Below are 16,554 nucleotides of genomic sequence, written 5' to 3'. Positions count from 1 at the left end.
ATTTTTTGAACCAGGCTGTAAACATGTTTTTTTCTGCTGTAAAGTTGGGCATTTTAACATGGGGAGTCTATGGGATTGACTCCCTTTTGCAGCCAGCCTCTAGCGGCCAGTTGATGAATTACAGTTTAAGTCACTTCCTTGTTGGCTTCACGAGAGAGAGGGGGAGGTTGCCGCTTGGTCCTAACTACACGCGACACGACAAGATTCCAGCGTCAAGCAATTTGGGTGTCCAAACTAGACAAAATCAATCAAATATCACAGCCAATCAGAAGCGTGTGTGGGCGGGCTCTCTCTGGAAGCGCACTGCACTCGCAACGAAATGGATAAGTTTATAATCTAATTCATAAATATCAAACATTTTTAACATTGTTAAATGTACATACTGAGTGACTGATACCATCTTTGTCATCATGGAAAAAATTCTTGTTGGTTCGCAATGTGTTTGCAGTTTTAATGAACATGTTTGCTTTAATTTATTTTCAAAATCTGAGGTTAACTATCTATTGTTGCTTTCAGTATGGCTATAAGCTCACGCTAAATGATATTCAAACTCACATTAGACACGTTTAAGTTTTTATAAAGTGCATAATCACCTAAGATGATATACTGTCATATAGTTTGTATGTTGTTGTTCCAGCCGCGACATCGCGGAAATAGAAACCATTGTAGAAACCATAACACCATGTCCTAGCTACACGCAACGCGAGGCCACGACAAGTGATAAAAGGTATCTTTTCCATGTTAATCAGAGGTTTTGTCCTAACTATAGCCACGACGGTGACACGTGAAATTTCTATTGTAGAAAAGGTTTCTATTTCCGCAACGTCGTGGCTGGAACAACAACATACAAATTATACAAATTAAATGATAAAACTGTGAACTCAATGCGAACCAACAAGCGTATTCCATAACAAAGATGGTATCAGTCACTCAGTATGTACATTTAATAATCTTAAAAAGATTTAATATTTATGAATTACATTATAAACGTATTTCGTTGCGAGTGCAGTGCGCTTCCAGAGAGAGCCCGACCACACGCGCTTTTGATTGGCAATGATATTTGATTGATTCTGCCGCGTCGCGTCTGGTATGGACACCCAAATTGCTTGTCGCTGGAATCTTGGCTAGTTAGGACACGGTGTAACGCTTTATAAGCACTCAACTTCGGCCACGCCCACCGCCTCTCCCTCCTCTGCGCGGCCGGCCTCTGCCCTGCCTCACTTCCTGGTGCTTATGTTCCTGTTTATTAGGTTTCTTTCTTTCTACTTTAATCCAGTCCCCATCACCAGACCCGGCCTCTACAGACGCCCCTTTCTGCTTCACCCCCTCAGTGACAACGGACATCCCCGGTATTGGGCGTTGGTGGTTAGACGGTGTTATATAGGAGTTGTTGTTTCGGGGCCGTCCAGCATGTTGCAAGCCTCTGGATCCTCTCTGTGACATCTGATTAGGCCTTCTGGCTTCCACTTCTCCTCTTCCTCCTCCGTTGGTTTTAAACGTGTAGTATGCTTTTCTGTGGTAGTTGTGTTTATCTCCAGCACTAGGGGGCCGCTCTCGCTCCAAGGTGCTCTCAGATGTCGTGCTTGACGGGCTGCTGCCCTTTGACCCCAGATGGATGGTAGAGAGTTTGACGGAAAGGGTGGGAGAGGAACTCCGCGAGTCTGTCCATGGAGTGAGAGGGCTGAGATTGTGCGATCTCCTGACAGCGGCGGTGTACGATGATTGGTTCCCGATGACGGAGAGGAACTGAGGGAGGGTCATCTTGCCTGTGGACTCCTGGGCAGCTTGCTCTCTCCACTGCTTCATTCTCAGACTGTAAATCCATCTGGGATCAACACCTGATCGAGGAACAGAATAATAGAATGAGAAACCGAGACATTTTCCATGGATATGCAAAATATGGCTGACAGGACATTTAATCTCAGAAGGTCAAGCTAAATATCATTGCAGCTGGTTTATTTATTGTACATTTCATGTGGGGTTTGCAATTTTTGCAACACTGATATCCAAATGTTTGTAATTGCTATTAGTATTTTTTATTTCCAAATACAACAGCCCAAAAATTGTAAAATAAAATAACATTAAATAAAATAAAAAAATAAAAGCATACAAAATAAAGTAACAGGATTACATTCCACATTAAGCTATTACTCAGTAGAAACTAGTTAATTTACCTATAAATTAAAGATAATTTATTATTTTTCACTCAAAAACTTGATAGTAGGGTTGAATGACATTTGCATACAATGTACAATTTTGTGTAAAAATTGTTATATATATGTTTATAATTGTTATATGTGACCCTGGGCAACAAAACCAGTCTTAAGTCGTTGGGGTATATTTGTAGCAATAGCCAAAAATACATTGTATGGGTCACAATTATCGATTTTTCTTTTATGCCAAAAATCATTAGGATATTAAGTAAAGATCATATTCCATGAATATATTTTGTAAATTTCCTACCGTAAATAGATCAATTGATTAGTTATATGCATTGCTAAGAACTTCATTTGGACAACTTTAAAGGCGATTTTCTCAATAGTTTTTTGGGTTTTTTTGCACCCTCAGATTCCAGATTTCACACACACACACACACACACACACACAGAGACACACACACACGCACACACACACACATATATGTATATTTAAAATACAATTGTACAATTTATATATATACAGAACTGGTAGTTTACTTGAAAATTGTAGTCTGTTACTGATTCCAAACTGCATGAAAAATTGTAATATGTAATCTTATAACCAATAAAAAAGTCTAATTTGAGTATTTTAAAATGTAATTGAATCTTGAATAAGTACTTAATTTTTTGGAATCTGATTACGTAATCCAGATTACATGTGATCAATTACTACCCAGTTCTCAATTGCTATATATTATATTGCCTTTCAAAAGAAAGTTCAATATAATTAATTTGAATATGACACCAAACAAGCTCTCTACCAATCAGTATTGTATTACCTGAGTTGGACCTGCTTCTGTTGTGACCTTCCCTGATGCTTGGCGCCGTCTCAATGACCAGCTCTACAGGTCTGATCACGTCCCTCCCGCTGTCTGGACTCCACTGCACTCTGTGCTCGTGTCTCGTGCACTTAGGAGATCTCACGTTACCCTGGCAGGAGACAAGGCACCAGCTTAAACATGTCCCCTTATAACCTTAATAGCACATTTTGCATACAGATTGCAAATATACCTAATGAATTTTACACTGTTTAGAAAGTTGTCACTGTTTAGAAGAGTTTTCTTAAAAGCATACTGCGTTGTGTATTTGAAATTACTCTCTACAATGACAAAATGTCCAGTGAAATGTTGACGTTGTATATTTAACATGAAATTAAAATAACTTTTTTACTATTTACTTTCTTAATATGAGTTCCTACCCATGTGAAAAAGAAGTGTACTTAATTGTATTTAATGTGCACTTGTAATGTACTTTGAAACTTAACATTATATATTTCAAAAGTGTTCATACTAATATTAATCAAAAAGGCCACTCAAGTTTACTTAAAGAGACAATTTCACGACTGTTTCTTCATTTTAAATCATTATGTTTTCATAATCTTTTGTCATGTTTTAAAGAAGTACACTTATTTTGATGTGTTGACTAACATACTAAATACATACATGTAAAGAACCTGAATATAATTTTAAATGCAGTGTGATATTGCATTTAAATGTAATATAAATGTACTAAATTGCAACATCATCATTACAATATATAAGCTTTGATCACAGGAATAAATTACATCGTAAAATATATTCAAATAGAAAACAGTTATTTTAAATAGTAAAAATATTCCACAATATTACTGCTTTTGCTGTATTTTGGATCAAATAAATGCAGGCTTGGTGAGCAGAAGAGACTTCTTTAAACTCCTTGCACATTTTGCATACAGATTGCAAATATACCTAATGAATTTTACACTGTTTAGAAAGTTGTCACTGTTTAGAAGAGTTTTCTTAAAAGCATACTGCGTTGTGTATTTGAAATTACTCTCTACAATGACAAAATGTCCAGTGAAATGTTGACGTTGTATATTTAACATGAAATTAAAATAACTTTTTTACTATTTACTTTCTTAATATGAGTTCCTACCCATGTGAAAAAGAAGTGTACTTAATTGTATTTAATGTGCACTTGTAATGTACTTTGAAACTTAACATTATATATTTCAAAAGTGTTCATACTAATATTAATCAAAAAGGCCACTCAAGTTTACTTAAAGAGACAATTTCACGACTGTTTCTTCATTTTAAATCATTATGTTGATAAATTGTCATGTTTTAAAGAAGTACACTTATTTTGATGTGTTGACTAACATACTAAATACATACATGTAAAGAACCTGAATATAATTTTAAATGCAGTGTGATATTGCATTTAAATGTAATATAAATGTACTAAATTGCAACATCATCATTACAATATATAAGCTTTGATCACAGGAATAAATTACATCGTAAAATATATTCAAATAGAAAACAGTTATTTTAAATAGTAAAAATATTCCACAATATTACTGCTTTTGCTGTATTTTGGATCAAATAAATGCAAGCTTGGTGAGCAGAAGAGACTTCTTTAAACTCTAAAAAAAACATTAAAAATCTTACTGTTCAAAAACCTTTGAATGGTTGTGTAGATACACGACATACAAGTTTTAATAGAAAATATTAACAGTTTACCATAAATGTGTGTTTGTACATTCGACAGTACTCCACATTTAAAAGACAAGTTATTGTGAAATTACTATAATACATTTTTATTGCAATTAACATGCATTCATATTTAATAAAGCTTTCAGTTTTCACTTCAATACATATAATTATTAAAATATATTATTTTTGTAACAAGTGCTCTTTTTATGCTAAATAGTACATCTTTTCACACGGGTATTGTTGTTGTGCCCATTTGTGCACATTATTCAGAATCTTGCTCTGCCACTTTCCCTTTCAATTGTTGTCACCACCAAACCTATTCAAGTTTTTAACCAATAATCAAAATCAAGTCTTGTCTAACATTGTATTTTCTTACAGAATATGCAGTTTCACTCTGCAAAAATGTCACACTGCAGAATTGGTTGCACTTTATTTTACAGGATATGCTCTGCACTGAAAGTATTAAGTAATATAAAGTAACTACATGGACTTATAGGTTAGGTATAGGTTTTTAGGTTTTAATTACTACTTGTACTATAGCAAATATGTAGTAAGTACATTCAGAACACTATTTCATGTAGACTGTACTGTGGACCTAGTCTTTTTTGTTTTGGTACTTACCTCATAGTTTACTGTGCAGTCAACGGTTTGTGTGCCAGAAATCCCCACGATCCACTTATCCATCACAAACGGTGGCTGGAGAGTAATTTAGATTTTACCACAAACCGTAAAGCACATCAACCTAAGGCTGAAAGGCATGACAGCATCATAACAAGCATCTACTCACAACACATTTAAAACGTGTGTTGGTCTGCTATACGACCTCAGTCTCCTGCATTCCTCAAAACACAGTACAAACATAATGGAGACGTAATTTACACTGATCCATGACATTTCTCACCTTGGTCATCTTTAATACATCTACGTCTGGTCTGTTGGCATTAAAGGTCACGTCTTTGATATATGCGATTGCCACCTCATCCCCATCAAGCTCCATGTACATTTTCCATTTGCAGTCCTGTGGAGGTCAGAAATACAGAGATACAGATGAGACAACAGTCGGTAGAATGAGGTTAAACTGTAGCATCTTATGTAGGTAAATGTGGCCGAACAGAAATGTAGACCTGTACGATTTGAGCTGTTTGAGGGCGATATAACCCAACAGCACAACCTAGAGGACGATAATGTGTATTCAAATCACACTTGAGCTTTAATGGCTCTTTTTGCAAAGCACAAACCTGGGTTACACCACCCTGTACACTTTAATCTAAATAGATTTTCACATTTCCAGGTCGACAATTTTAAATCTAATAGCTTAGAAAAGTAATATCTCGATTTTCTAATTTTCTGAAGTAACACTTCTTTCCCATACACAACTTGTGGGTGATTGCCAGGGTGCTGCTAAGATATTCTGAGTGTTTTTTATTATTATTATTTGGTTCTAGAGTGTTTTGGCTACTCTCAATTCATCTCTGTGATTCTGATCTTCAAGCTCCATCTTTCAGTGTAAGTCTATAGGAATTTTTCAGGAATTGGTGACAGTCGTAAACACAATCACGAGTAGCAAATCTCAGTTTCATGATTTAAGATATCATTTAATGTGCGTGACGGTTCCCTGTGCAGAAGTCACCTATTCTGAGTGTTTAGCACGCTGCTATACAGCTCCTAAGTAATTTTGGGTGGTTGCTCCCCTCTTGTCAAAGTATACTTTGTTATTTTTTTTATGCATATACAGTAGGCTATATGTACAGTATTTGTGGCGGAAATTTCAACATCTGCATCGTAAACATTCTGACAGATCAGTCCACAAGGTGACAACACTGATCTGTACCATTGTCTAACAGTCGAAAATCAAACAGAGGAGGCAGAACAACAACTGGAGACGGCAACATCTCATCAGTAAGAGATTGTAAGAAATCCACACAATTCTAGTTTAAACGAATACAAAGATATTTTTATTGGTGATAACTTCTGGAGAGAAATAGCGGGGACACTGGACAAGGATGAAACTGTCTAACTTTTTTAATCGTGTGTGTTATAATGCACAGCGCTGTAAAAACGCGTGTTTCTGGCTCAGCTGATGTGCCGCACTGAACGTACTAATCACGCCGGTGTGATTGTATCAAATATAAAAAATATTATTCGGCAATTTTTTGTCTTTTGGAAGCTGCATTCAAGCTGCACGCGCCACCTCGGTTTGAATGGGCTCTGACGTCATGTGTAACGTGAAAGATTCAAAAATAAAAAAATAAGATAAAAACATTAACAAACATCTCACACTCAGTTGTTTAGGACTAATACTCTAGAAACAGCTTCACAAACAGTCTTTTCAACTACACAGCATTATTTCTGTCTTACAGTCATTCATATTATCACAGAAATACTGGGGTGAAAGTTTATAGTTCGGATACAAACATTGATGTCTATGGTAGCGATCAAAATAGAGCGTATACCCTTTTGATAGTAACTGGCGCTTCAAATAGCGTTTGTGGTGATTGCATTGTTTTGCCACTAGGTGGCGACAAGTGACAGTTCAAAAATGTATTTGTCATTGAATAATTCATTCGGGATTCGTTCAAAAACGCTGATTCATCCCGAAATGAAACAAGTGTTTATGAGTGAGTCATTGAATCATTCATTCAAACCAATTTTTCATAATTTTAATATCGAAAATTGGTGTATTAAATATAGTATATTTTAAATACATATACTATATTCAAATGTTTAATAATCCATTTCAATTAATTAAGCACTTTCAAATAGACTGCAGCAATTAATATTTTGTCACACATTATTTTGTTTAGTTCAGAATCGTGGGAGAATCGTGATCTCTATTTGAGACAAAAAAAAAAATCGTGATTCTCAATTTATCCAGAATCTACTGTAGCTCTACTACAAGGTGCACTCAGACTCGACAGTAATTCCAAATATTCAGATAATGGCCCTGTCCCAAATCGCACCCTAAACCCTCGCGGTCTTCCTCTTAGTCCGCACTTTCGTGACGTAATGCAGAAGTGAGGATCGAGGCCGCAAAGGGGGCGCTCGCGAGCACCCTTCTGAATGCTAAAATGACGAATGGGACATGAACTTAACGAACACACGAACACGGCGGCCATTGTAAGTCCGTAAGACCGCAAGTGCACATGAAGTGTTCCAATTGGGACAGGGCCATTGTCTGTGGTGAGAGAGATTGGTGTGAAAATGGTAAACACGCACTTCTTTGTTTACAGCTTGAATATCCGCAGTCCTACCCTGCGTTCCATTTGCAAGGGCTCATCCCTATGCCCTAATCCCTTCAAAGGGTTTACCCTCCGGAGTGAGAGCTTTGAAGGGTTGAAGGGTGTAGGGGACCAAACAATTGTTTCTTGAAGTGCCCACACGGAGGCACCATCATGGAAAGAATCAGAGCAGAGGATCATGGGGGCCCGAAGTCCTTCCGAAGGGCCCTTTGCAGTGGCCAGTTTTGAGCACTTTGGTTTGGAACGAAACCTTCAATGTGGCGGCCATGATTGTTTTCACTCCAAAGTGCTCTTCGGAGGGCGATATATGCTGTTTTTAACGCACCGCTAGTTCTGGTTTTCCTTTTGATTGATAGATGCAGACTACTACTACCTGCTGGTGTGGAGAGTTACGTGCTAGTTGGCCATTGGCTGTAGTATTTGTGGTGTGTTCAAGCACAAATTTTTGGTGCAAACTCAGGCAATATGACACACCGCGGTACACTTTTCGTTGCTTCTAGTTCATTTATGTTAGATTGGTGCATCTGGGCCTTGAATACGTACAATAGGACAACAGAAGAAAGCTCATAAATGGACACACTTAACGCTAGCTTTTTGAGTGTTACAGATAATGTTGAACTTTAAGGTGTGGCGTGTAAACGCAAGCACATCCTAGAGGAAGCCAAGCGTGAGAATGAATGTTTGAATGTCAACCGGTGTTCATTCACACACGCGTGTTTCTGAGACAGAATGATGTGAAGACTGAAGCTAAGAGATCAGAGTGCAGAGAAGCGACCGTGTTCGTTTCTCAGGCATAACATGAGCGGGAGACCTTAACATCCATTCTCATTCACATTAGCAATGGAGATGAGGCCCTTTTCTGAGAGGCCATGCAAGAAACGGCTGAGCCGAGCGCGCTGGGCAGAGCGGTAATGATCCGTCCAATCTGCCAGCCCGGTGCCGAGGTCAAAGTTTACCGCTTAAAGCACATGGCTGTTCACTTACACAACATCTCGACAGAGAACAAGCCCTCTTCCTCACGCGAGAGGCGAGGGAGCGAGAAAAGGCAATCGTGAACGTGTGCCTGTTTGTTTTGGACGGGGCTTAAAGGCGTCCAGTAACACGTCGGCTGAGCGCTGACCAAGCGTTTGCCAAACGTTAGCCCTGCCTAATAGCAGCGGCAGAAACAATGTGCGGTAATGACGGCCAGCGTGGTAAGCGTCTAATGACACCTCATACATAATTCAGCACCTTTCCGGCGACTAAGCCCTGATATCCTCATTAACAGAAACACTCTGTGCTGTCAGATGGGCAAAGCACAATCGCTGGGTCTCATTTAGGCTTTGAGAAGTGCAGCTGGTACCACGACACCGCCAGGAAAGAGAGAGAGATGGAGACGGAGAGAGAGAGCGAGCAAAAAAGGCGCAAAAAAAAAACTCGGGTTTGTTTTATTTAGTGCAAAAAACCTTGCAGTTTGTAAAAACAAGGCTGACACGGAGGCTGACACCAGGCAGGGGAAAATAATTAGCTCTCATTTTCTCAGACTCCTGTTTCCTTCTTCCCGCTGAGCTTCCTCCCAACCAAACCACCACATGTCAGAGAAATAGGAGGCAATTAGCGGCCCCGCTTCAGCCCCGCCGCACGCCTTGAAAGGGGACTATTTATGATGGGACAATGAACAGCTGAAAGATTAAATAACATTTGCCTTTTAAAAAGAAAATGACTTCTGGCTAAATTTTTGATTAAATTCAAATGGCAAGTGAAGACGCAGTCGCTCTCTTGTGTCAGGGGCCCAAACAAAGGCTCGCCGGCAAGAGGGGGTGGATGCTACGCGTCGTCTTGGATGAAAAATTATTTATCTCTCGCGGCCCTTTTTAAGAGAACAAAAAAGAGGAACAAACACAAGAGGCTTGGGAATGGAAAATGCGTTAGCGAGACGGTGGTCAGTCTTCGGAGGAGACAACAGGCATCTTTTACTTGAGGAAGACAACTTCAAATCAAGGAGCACAGCAATTGTGACAAAACATCTCAGTTATCACGTCTCCAACAAAAGCCTCCTGTTAACGCGGCAGATGATACACAGACCTAGATGCAAAAATGATTATGGTAAATAACAAAGAAATCTTAGGGCTTAAAGAGAACCACAATGTAATCATCTTGGTGCCATTTCCAATTTAAAATGTGGTGTAAACATCAATTTCATGAATGCATGTGATTGTCCACATCTCATTCATTTCCAAAAAGTTGTAAAATATATTTCAAGTTATTTATTAATTTATTTTTTACAAATATCAAAGAATTTTTTTAACTCAGGAACGTCAACGTTTTTGGGGAGTCGCACCGCATGACATTTTTCAACCTGAACTAACGTTGCCTTAAATCATAAAATGTTATTCAGTGTTTTAAGAGACATATCATATTCTTTTAAAAAAAAATTCTGCATACCTCTGCATGTTAGTTGGACCGCATGACTATGATTTGACTTTTGAAATGTTTCAAAATTGAAAATCTGAAGTTTTTAAAATGTTAATAAGCAGTGAATCAGTTTTGATAAGTATAAGTTATAAAATAAAAGAAATTAAATTAAAATATAAAGCATTACTTATTTTCTATATTGTTTTTTATGCCTTAGTACTTAATAAGGTTTTCTTAATAAGCCTTTTTCTTCATTATTGATTTCAGGGCAGTTTTATCACCCTAACATGTTTGATTTTATGCTCCGAAAATATCACAATAAAATTTAATGCAGAAATTAAACAGCATCTCTGAAGCATCTTTGAATTATTAATAGATATGACTAAAACTACGCATTACGTCACTGGTAACCGCCTACAAGACCCTGGCAACCACTCAAAACACTCAACTGCATAACAGCATCCCAAGCATCTTGTGAGCAACATAATAAAATGACGCCAAAACCAAAGATCACATGGATTCAGTTTTGTTTCATAGATTAATCAGTAACTATGACACACATGATATGCAGTGTTGTAATTTACCGTTTGGCCTGTGCCTGCTTTCCAGTGATATCCAAACACCAACTCCAGATTCACAGTCTTCCTCCACTCCTCCTCTGCTTCCTCCGTGGCCAAACCATCCTGAGAGAGGATGTACAAGCTAACATACATTAGCTGTGACCGTGACGGATGAGGAAGAATTCAGCTAAAGCAGCGTAGAGATTATTCAAATGCAAATTCATGTCAACTCTGATGTAAAAGAAGATCTAGAAAGCGATGAAACCACAAAGACCACATGCCTTGATCAATGGCGGAAAGTGGAACAGGTTCAGGTAGTCGTGGGTAAGTTTCTCAATTTCGGTCTGAAAAAGAAAGATTTGGCATAACGTTTAAAACACCACGAGAGGGATTTATGCAGCGCACTGACAATCAGCCAATGACCAGCTGTGTGTGAATGTAACGTAATTATTACCTGTAACAAAACAACAATTAATACCATTGTGTATCACTTATGAACATATAATTCGTGCTCTGGCATATGTCATATACATCTAGAGTAATTCATTCAACAAATCAGGCTCTCTATGGAGCACGCACACGAATGGCTTACACAATCAGACGTGTGCTATCCCAGAGGAAGAAACATTTTTTTCTCAGAGGTTGCTCTTTCAAAGCATAGCAATATGATATAATGGAGTTTCATTTTAGTACAAACGCTGTCACGGATATTTCTAGAATTCCTTGGGCGGAAATAAAAAAAAAAGTCCAAGACGCAGATCAGTCGATTGTTGAAATCTAGTATTAAGCTCCAAAACGAACGTGGCATCTTCATATGAGTTCATATTGGGATCTTGGCTTTTCTGAGCACAGTTTGAGCTTTGTTGAGAAACTAGAGGATATATATGTCAGATGTTTGGGTCTGGGTTTCTTAGGAGGACAATCTGATGCTGGAGACCTCAGTAAACGTCTCTGTTTTCTCTCCATTCAATCTCATTGCTGTCTAGCAGAAGAAATTGAGCTAATAAGGAGATCTTATTCATGGTTTTGCTGCCCTGTGGATTAGCTGGTTCAATGACCTTACTCATGAGAGCTATGAATGCATTTTGAAACTCTGTTGCATTGATGGATTTAACCATGCACTTTGAATCTGAGAAGCATGTGCCATTCAAAATACACATTTCTGGCATTTGGAAAATCTACAAACATGTAGAAGCCTGCTAAGATTCTTTCCTATTAACTCGAACTTTAGAGTGTTCAAGAACTTTCAAGTTTTTAGTGACTACAGTGGTGGCCAAAATTGTTAGGACACTTGGCATATTTAAGAGGTTTCAGTTGTTTTTGTTGAATTGGAAATTACGATAAACCCATAAAACGAACTATTGCCGGAACTACCTGTGACGGAAGGAATGTGCTGGAACATTAAAAATGATGGACTGGCCCCCTCAAAGTCCAGACCTCAACCCCATCGAGCAAATTTGGAGTTGTAAAATAAACTGGACAGATCTATTGTACATTCAGAGGAAAGCCTTTGGCTCGAGTTGCAGAAGTCATGGGATAACAATAGTGTTGAAGTTCTCAGGAAATATATTGACACTATTCCAGACAGATGTGCTGCTGTAATTGCTGCAAAAGGTGGACACTAGGGGTGTGCGATATATATCGTCTGCAATAATATCCTAATTGTTGTTTTAAATCAGTTTAAACTTATTGGAAAAGATTAATTTCTATCAGGGTGAACTGACCACTGCACAGAATATGAAGAATATCAAAAACTTTAGGAGGCAGCTGTCCACGGCAGTCCTTAAGGTACCAGCACAATAACACACTCAGCAAAATATCGTCTAATTATCATTATCCATAAAATCCCAGAAAATATCGAGATATTCTTTTTTGCCAATATCGCACACCCCTAGTGGACACACCAAAACCTAAAAAAAAACCTGAGTCAGGTGTTCTAACAATTTTGGCCACCACTGTATAATGTTCGAAATAATCATCAATGCCACAATAAATAACAAAAGTAACGTTATTATTTTAAATATCACTCTTTAGTGTGCCAGTACATTTAAATGTGTGCCAAAGAGCTGTTTAGTGCATTAGCACTTAAGAGTGTCCTGGAGGAAGCAGCCTGGTACCTTGAGATGTATGATGTGTCCTTTAGACGTCACACCCAGATCTCTCATGTCCGTCTCGGACAGCAGCAGCAGTCTCTGTCCTGTGATGTGATTCTGCTTGAAGATTTCGGCGTACTGCTGCAGCTCTCCATCACCTACACAGCACACACGCTTATGTTTCTGTCCTAGCAGGGACTCTTTCACTTAACTGCATCAATGTTTATTGTTGTTATACTGACCTAATGATATTTTGTATCCTCGAACCCTTTACCGAAAAAGCTAACCATCAAAGACACCATTCTGGATTTGTATTTGAATATACACTACTGTTTGAATGTTTAGTGAAACAAGTCTCATGCTCACCAGGGCTGCATTTATACAGTAAAAAGAGTAATATTGTGAAATATTATTACTATTTAAAATAATTGTTTTCTATTTAAAAATATAATTTATTCCTGCGATACAAAGCTGAATTTGTAGCATCATTACTCCAGTCTTCATTGCACGATCCTTGAGAAATCATCGTAATATGTTAATTTGCTGCTCAAGAAACATTATGTTGAAAACAGGTTTCGCTGCTTAATATTTCCAGGGTTCTTTGATGAGTAAAAAGTTCCAAAAACAGCATTTATTTCAAATAGAAATCGTTTGTAACACTGTGAAAGTCTTTACTGTCACTTGTGATCAATTTAATGTGCCCTTGTGGAATAAAAGTATTCATTTCTTTAAAAAAGAATCTCACTGGCCCCAAATTTTAATTTTGTATAAATATAAATATAAGTATGATGAAGAATCTCACCTTGAAAAATCTGCTCCATCCAGAAATGCTGTAAAGTATGCAAAATATGTTTAAAAAAAGAACAAAAATCTAAAGGTGAAGTCTGATCAGATCAGCTCTGTTGAGAAATATTCTACCCACCACATGTTCTTCTGTCCAGGAGTGGATGGCCAGGTTTGGGAGAAGCTGTCAAACACAGACAGAAGCACAGAAAGACTCACGTGTGCACACAGCCTACATTAATATCAGCACAAAGAAGTGCAGATTTATCAGTATTATCAACAAGAACGATTGGGTACCCTCACTCAATTCATCAATTTTTGATTCTGTCTTAATACAGTATATGACGCTCAATTGTAATGAAAAAATAAAATATTGGTGTGATCCCTTATTTACATATGTGTAAAAATATGCATTATAGAAGTAGTTTTAATGCATTAATTATAACTTTTATGCACCTTGTAATGCATTGTGTAAACCCCAGGAATAATTGTAACACAGTTATATTGCAATATAATACTTATCTATTCACTGTTACACCTTTAGAAAGTATAATGCGTTAAAACACGTGACAAACAAAGCTTCAAATATTATAATGCATTTGGTTAGATATAGATATAATGCATTACAATGTGCATTATCTTTATATTGCATTCTACATAAAGGCTTGAAGTAAAGTGTTACCAAAATGATGTTAACAATAACTGTTGTTAGATGCTATTTTTGACATGTTCTCAGCCTGTGTTTCCAACATCTACTTTCTATATTAGCAAATACTGAAGCTTTTGCTAAAGTAAAAGCTAGCGTTTTGTTTTTATTATTTTGTTTTTGAATTACATAAACTATTATTAAAAGGATGAGAAATTGTATCCTATGTGCTTAAGGTAATTAATTATTCTATAAAATGTCTTCAAAATTATAAGAGCACAATCTAGTTCCATCAGATTGTTGCACAATATATCTTCGTCAATATTAATCATTTGTCAATCGGTACAGAAAGGTATTACAGTCTCACTTACATCATTGATATGAGAGAGATTTCTTATAAAGAAAATACATTTTTGCAGGGATAAATATAAAAACAACATATCTGACACACCAGTGAACAATGAGGAATGAGGGAAATAATATCAGTATTTTTAATGGTGTCAGAACTAATGCTCATTTTTTTATTTGGATTAGAGATGTCAATATGCCCAGGTCATACTAAAACGCACTGTGATGAACTCAGTGAAAAAAAAAATTCAAGATGGCGGATACAACGACTGAAATGTGGCTTATAAATACATTTTATTAAGAACCAATACAAACAGGCACCAATTCAATCAGTACGAATAATTATAAGAACCCTCATGTATCATTATTTAGATGATAAACAGTCAAACTAGTTTAAAGCTTTCACCTGCTCAACATTTCCTTTATTGGACAACGTGTTTGACCATTCCTTGTGAAAAAAAGTACACATTAACATACTTTTACAAACAGTACTTGTTAAATAATATACTTTACAAGAATATACTTGTGTGCAAACTGAATGTAATGTTTTTGGACATTGATAATTGAACTTCCGAGTGATTTTGACCCACTTAAGTAGGACTTAAGTACATCTTTACATGTAATTTCATAATTCTGTTGTCATTGAAATATGGTTAAAGTACTGCTGAATGTACTGGCAAGCATTTATGATAAACTAAATATAGTTGTATACAGTCATTTCTCTTGAAACTTGTATGCCATGTATTTAAATATATTTGCAGTTATACATTGTAATGCCGAAGCTGTGTTTTAGTATATTTCAAATACATTAAATGTAATATCAAACAACATGCAACAGTTAAGCGCTTTACATGTGCTTTAGTACATTACTCAACATCAAAACAAGCGCATTTATTAAAAGTGTGTTTAGAAACAGTCATGAAAGTGCACTCTCATCCAGAGGCTCTTGTTGAATTGAATAAGGCTGTTAACTGAAGTCAGCCAGTATACCATATTTCATCCCATTTATATTGTATATTTCTTACTGACTTATTTTTGTGAGTCATGTTACTGTCGTTGATAGACACCTTTCTTTTTTTTTTTTTTTAAAGATGGAGTGTTTTTTGCATTAGAGTTTGATCAATTTTAAAGGGGTCCTATTATGCTTTTTCACTTTTTCAACTTTAGTTAGTCTGTAATGTTACTGTTTGAGCATAAAAAAGATCTGGAAAGTTACAAAGTTCAAAGTCCACTTCAAAAGGAGGTATTTTATTTAACAGAAATCACTTTTTAAAAACAACAACGAACGACTCGTTTGGACTACAACGCATATTTTACGGGATTTGTGATATCACAAATATCGATGAATGGGACGAGACCTGGTTGAGCTGCACTAGAGAAGGCAACGAGTGTTATCACTATGTCGGAGACACGCTAGCTTTCCCAAGGCAGACGAACTTAGAGTGGTTACAATCATCCGGGTTTAAATCGCGCTCAAATTGATTTGATATTGACGCAATATTTACACTGAAGCTCGCAGGAGGCTATGGTAAGGGGCATGACATTTCCCGACCAGGCACCGAGTGCTGCCAATCACAACACACACTAGCCCAGCTAACCAATCACAGCACATTTCATATTTCAGAAGGCGGGCCTTCATTTGATACAGGAACTATTCGAGCCGTTCATGCCAGACTGGGGAGAGAGGTGTTGTAATAATGTAAAATATGTGAAAAATAATGTGTTTTTCGAACAACCTAGTATGAGAGCCTGTTCTAGTACACCCCCAAAACAAAATCAAGACTTTGAAAAAGAGCATAATAGGACCCCTTTAAAAAAT

General features: G+C 37.1%; 2 protein-coding genes across 2 annotated transcripts in view; both read right to left on the bottom strand.

Moving 5' to 3' along the window:
- Positions 1 to 409, bottom strand: part of LOC107742973 (cell division cycle-associated protein 7-like) — a 2,744-nt gene extending 2,335 nt beyond the window's left edge. The window contains exon 1 of the mRNA XM_016556061.1: positions 398 to 409. Within this exon, the coding sequence (XP_016411547.1) occupies positions 398 to 409 (12 nt within the window). The remainder of the gene's footprint in view (positions 1 to 397) is intronic.
- A 669-nt stretch (positions 410 to 1,078) lies between these two features.
- Positions 1,079 to 16,554, bottom strand: part of LOC107742952 (mitogen-activated protein kinase kinase kinase MLT-like) — a 47,884-nt gene continuing 32,408 nt past the window's right edge. Inside the window, exons 12-20 of the mRNA XM_016556038.1 lie at positions 13,881 to 13,925; positions 13,761 to 13,788; positions 12,983 to 13,116; positions 11,147 to 11,209; positions 10,890 to 10,988; positions 5,574 to 5,690; positions 5,294 to 5,368; positions 2,978 to 3,128; positions 1,079 to 1,838 (exon numbers count right to left, since the gene is read on the bottom strand). Of these exons, the coding sequence (XP_016411524.1) occupies positions 1,159 to 1,838; positions 2,978 to 3,128; positions 5,294 to 5,368; positions 5,574 to 5,690; positions 10,890 to 10,988; positions 11,147 to 11,209; positions 12,983 to 13,116; positions 13,761 to 13,788; positions 13,881 to 13,925 (1,392 nt within the window). The 3' untranslated portion in view covers positions 1,079 to 1,158. The remainder of the gene's footprint in view (positions 1,839 to 2,977; positions 3,129 to 5,293; positions 5,369 to 5,573; positions 5,691 to 10,889; positions 10,989 to 11,146; positions 11,210 to 12,982; positions 13,117 to 13,760; positions 13,789 to 13,880; positions 13,926 to 16,554) is intronic.

The sequence above is a fragment of the Sinocyclocheilus rhinocerous genome, unplaced genomic scaffold (genome assembly GCF_001515625.1).
Source record: "Sinocyclocheilus rhinocerous isolate Xijiao unplaced genomic scaffold, SAMN03320098_v1.1 scaffold45, whole genome shotgun sequence".
Classification (NCBI taxonomy): Eukaryota; Metazoa; Chordata; class Actinopteri; order Cypriniformes; family Cyprinidae; genus Sinocyclocheilus; species Sinocyclocheilus rhinocerous.
This window is presented reverse-complemented; position numbering and strand designations above follow the sequence as displayed.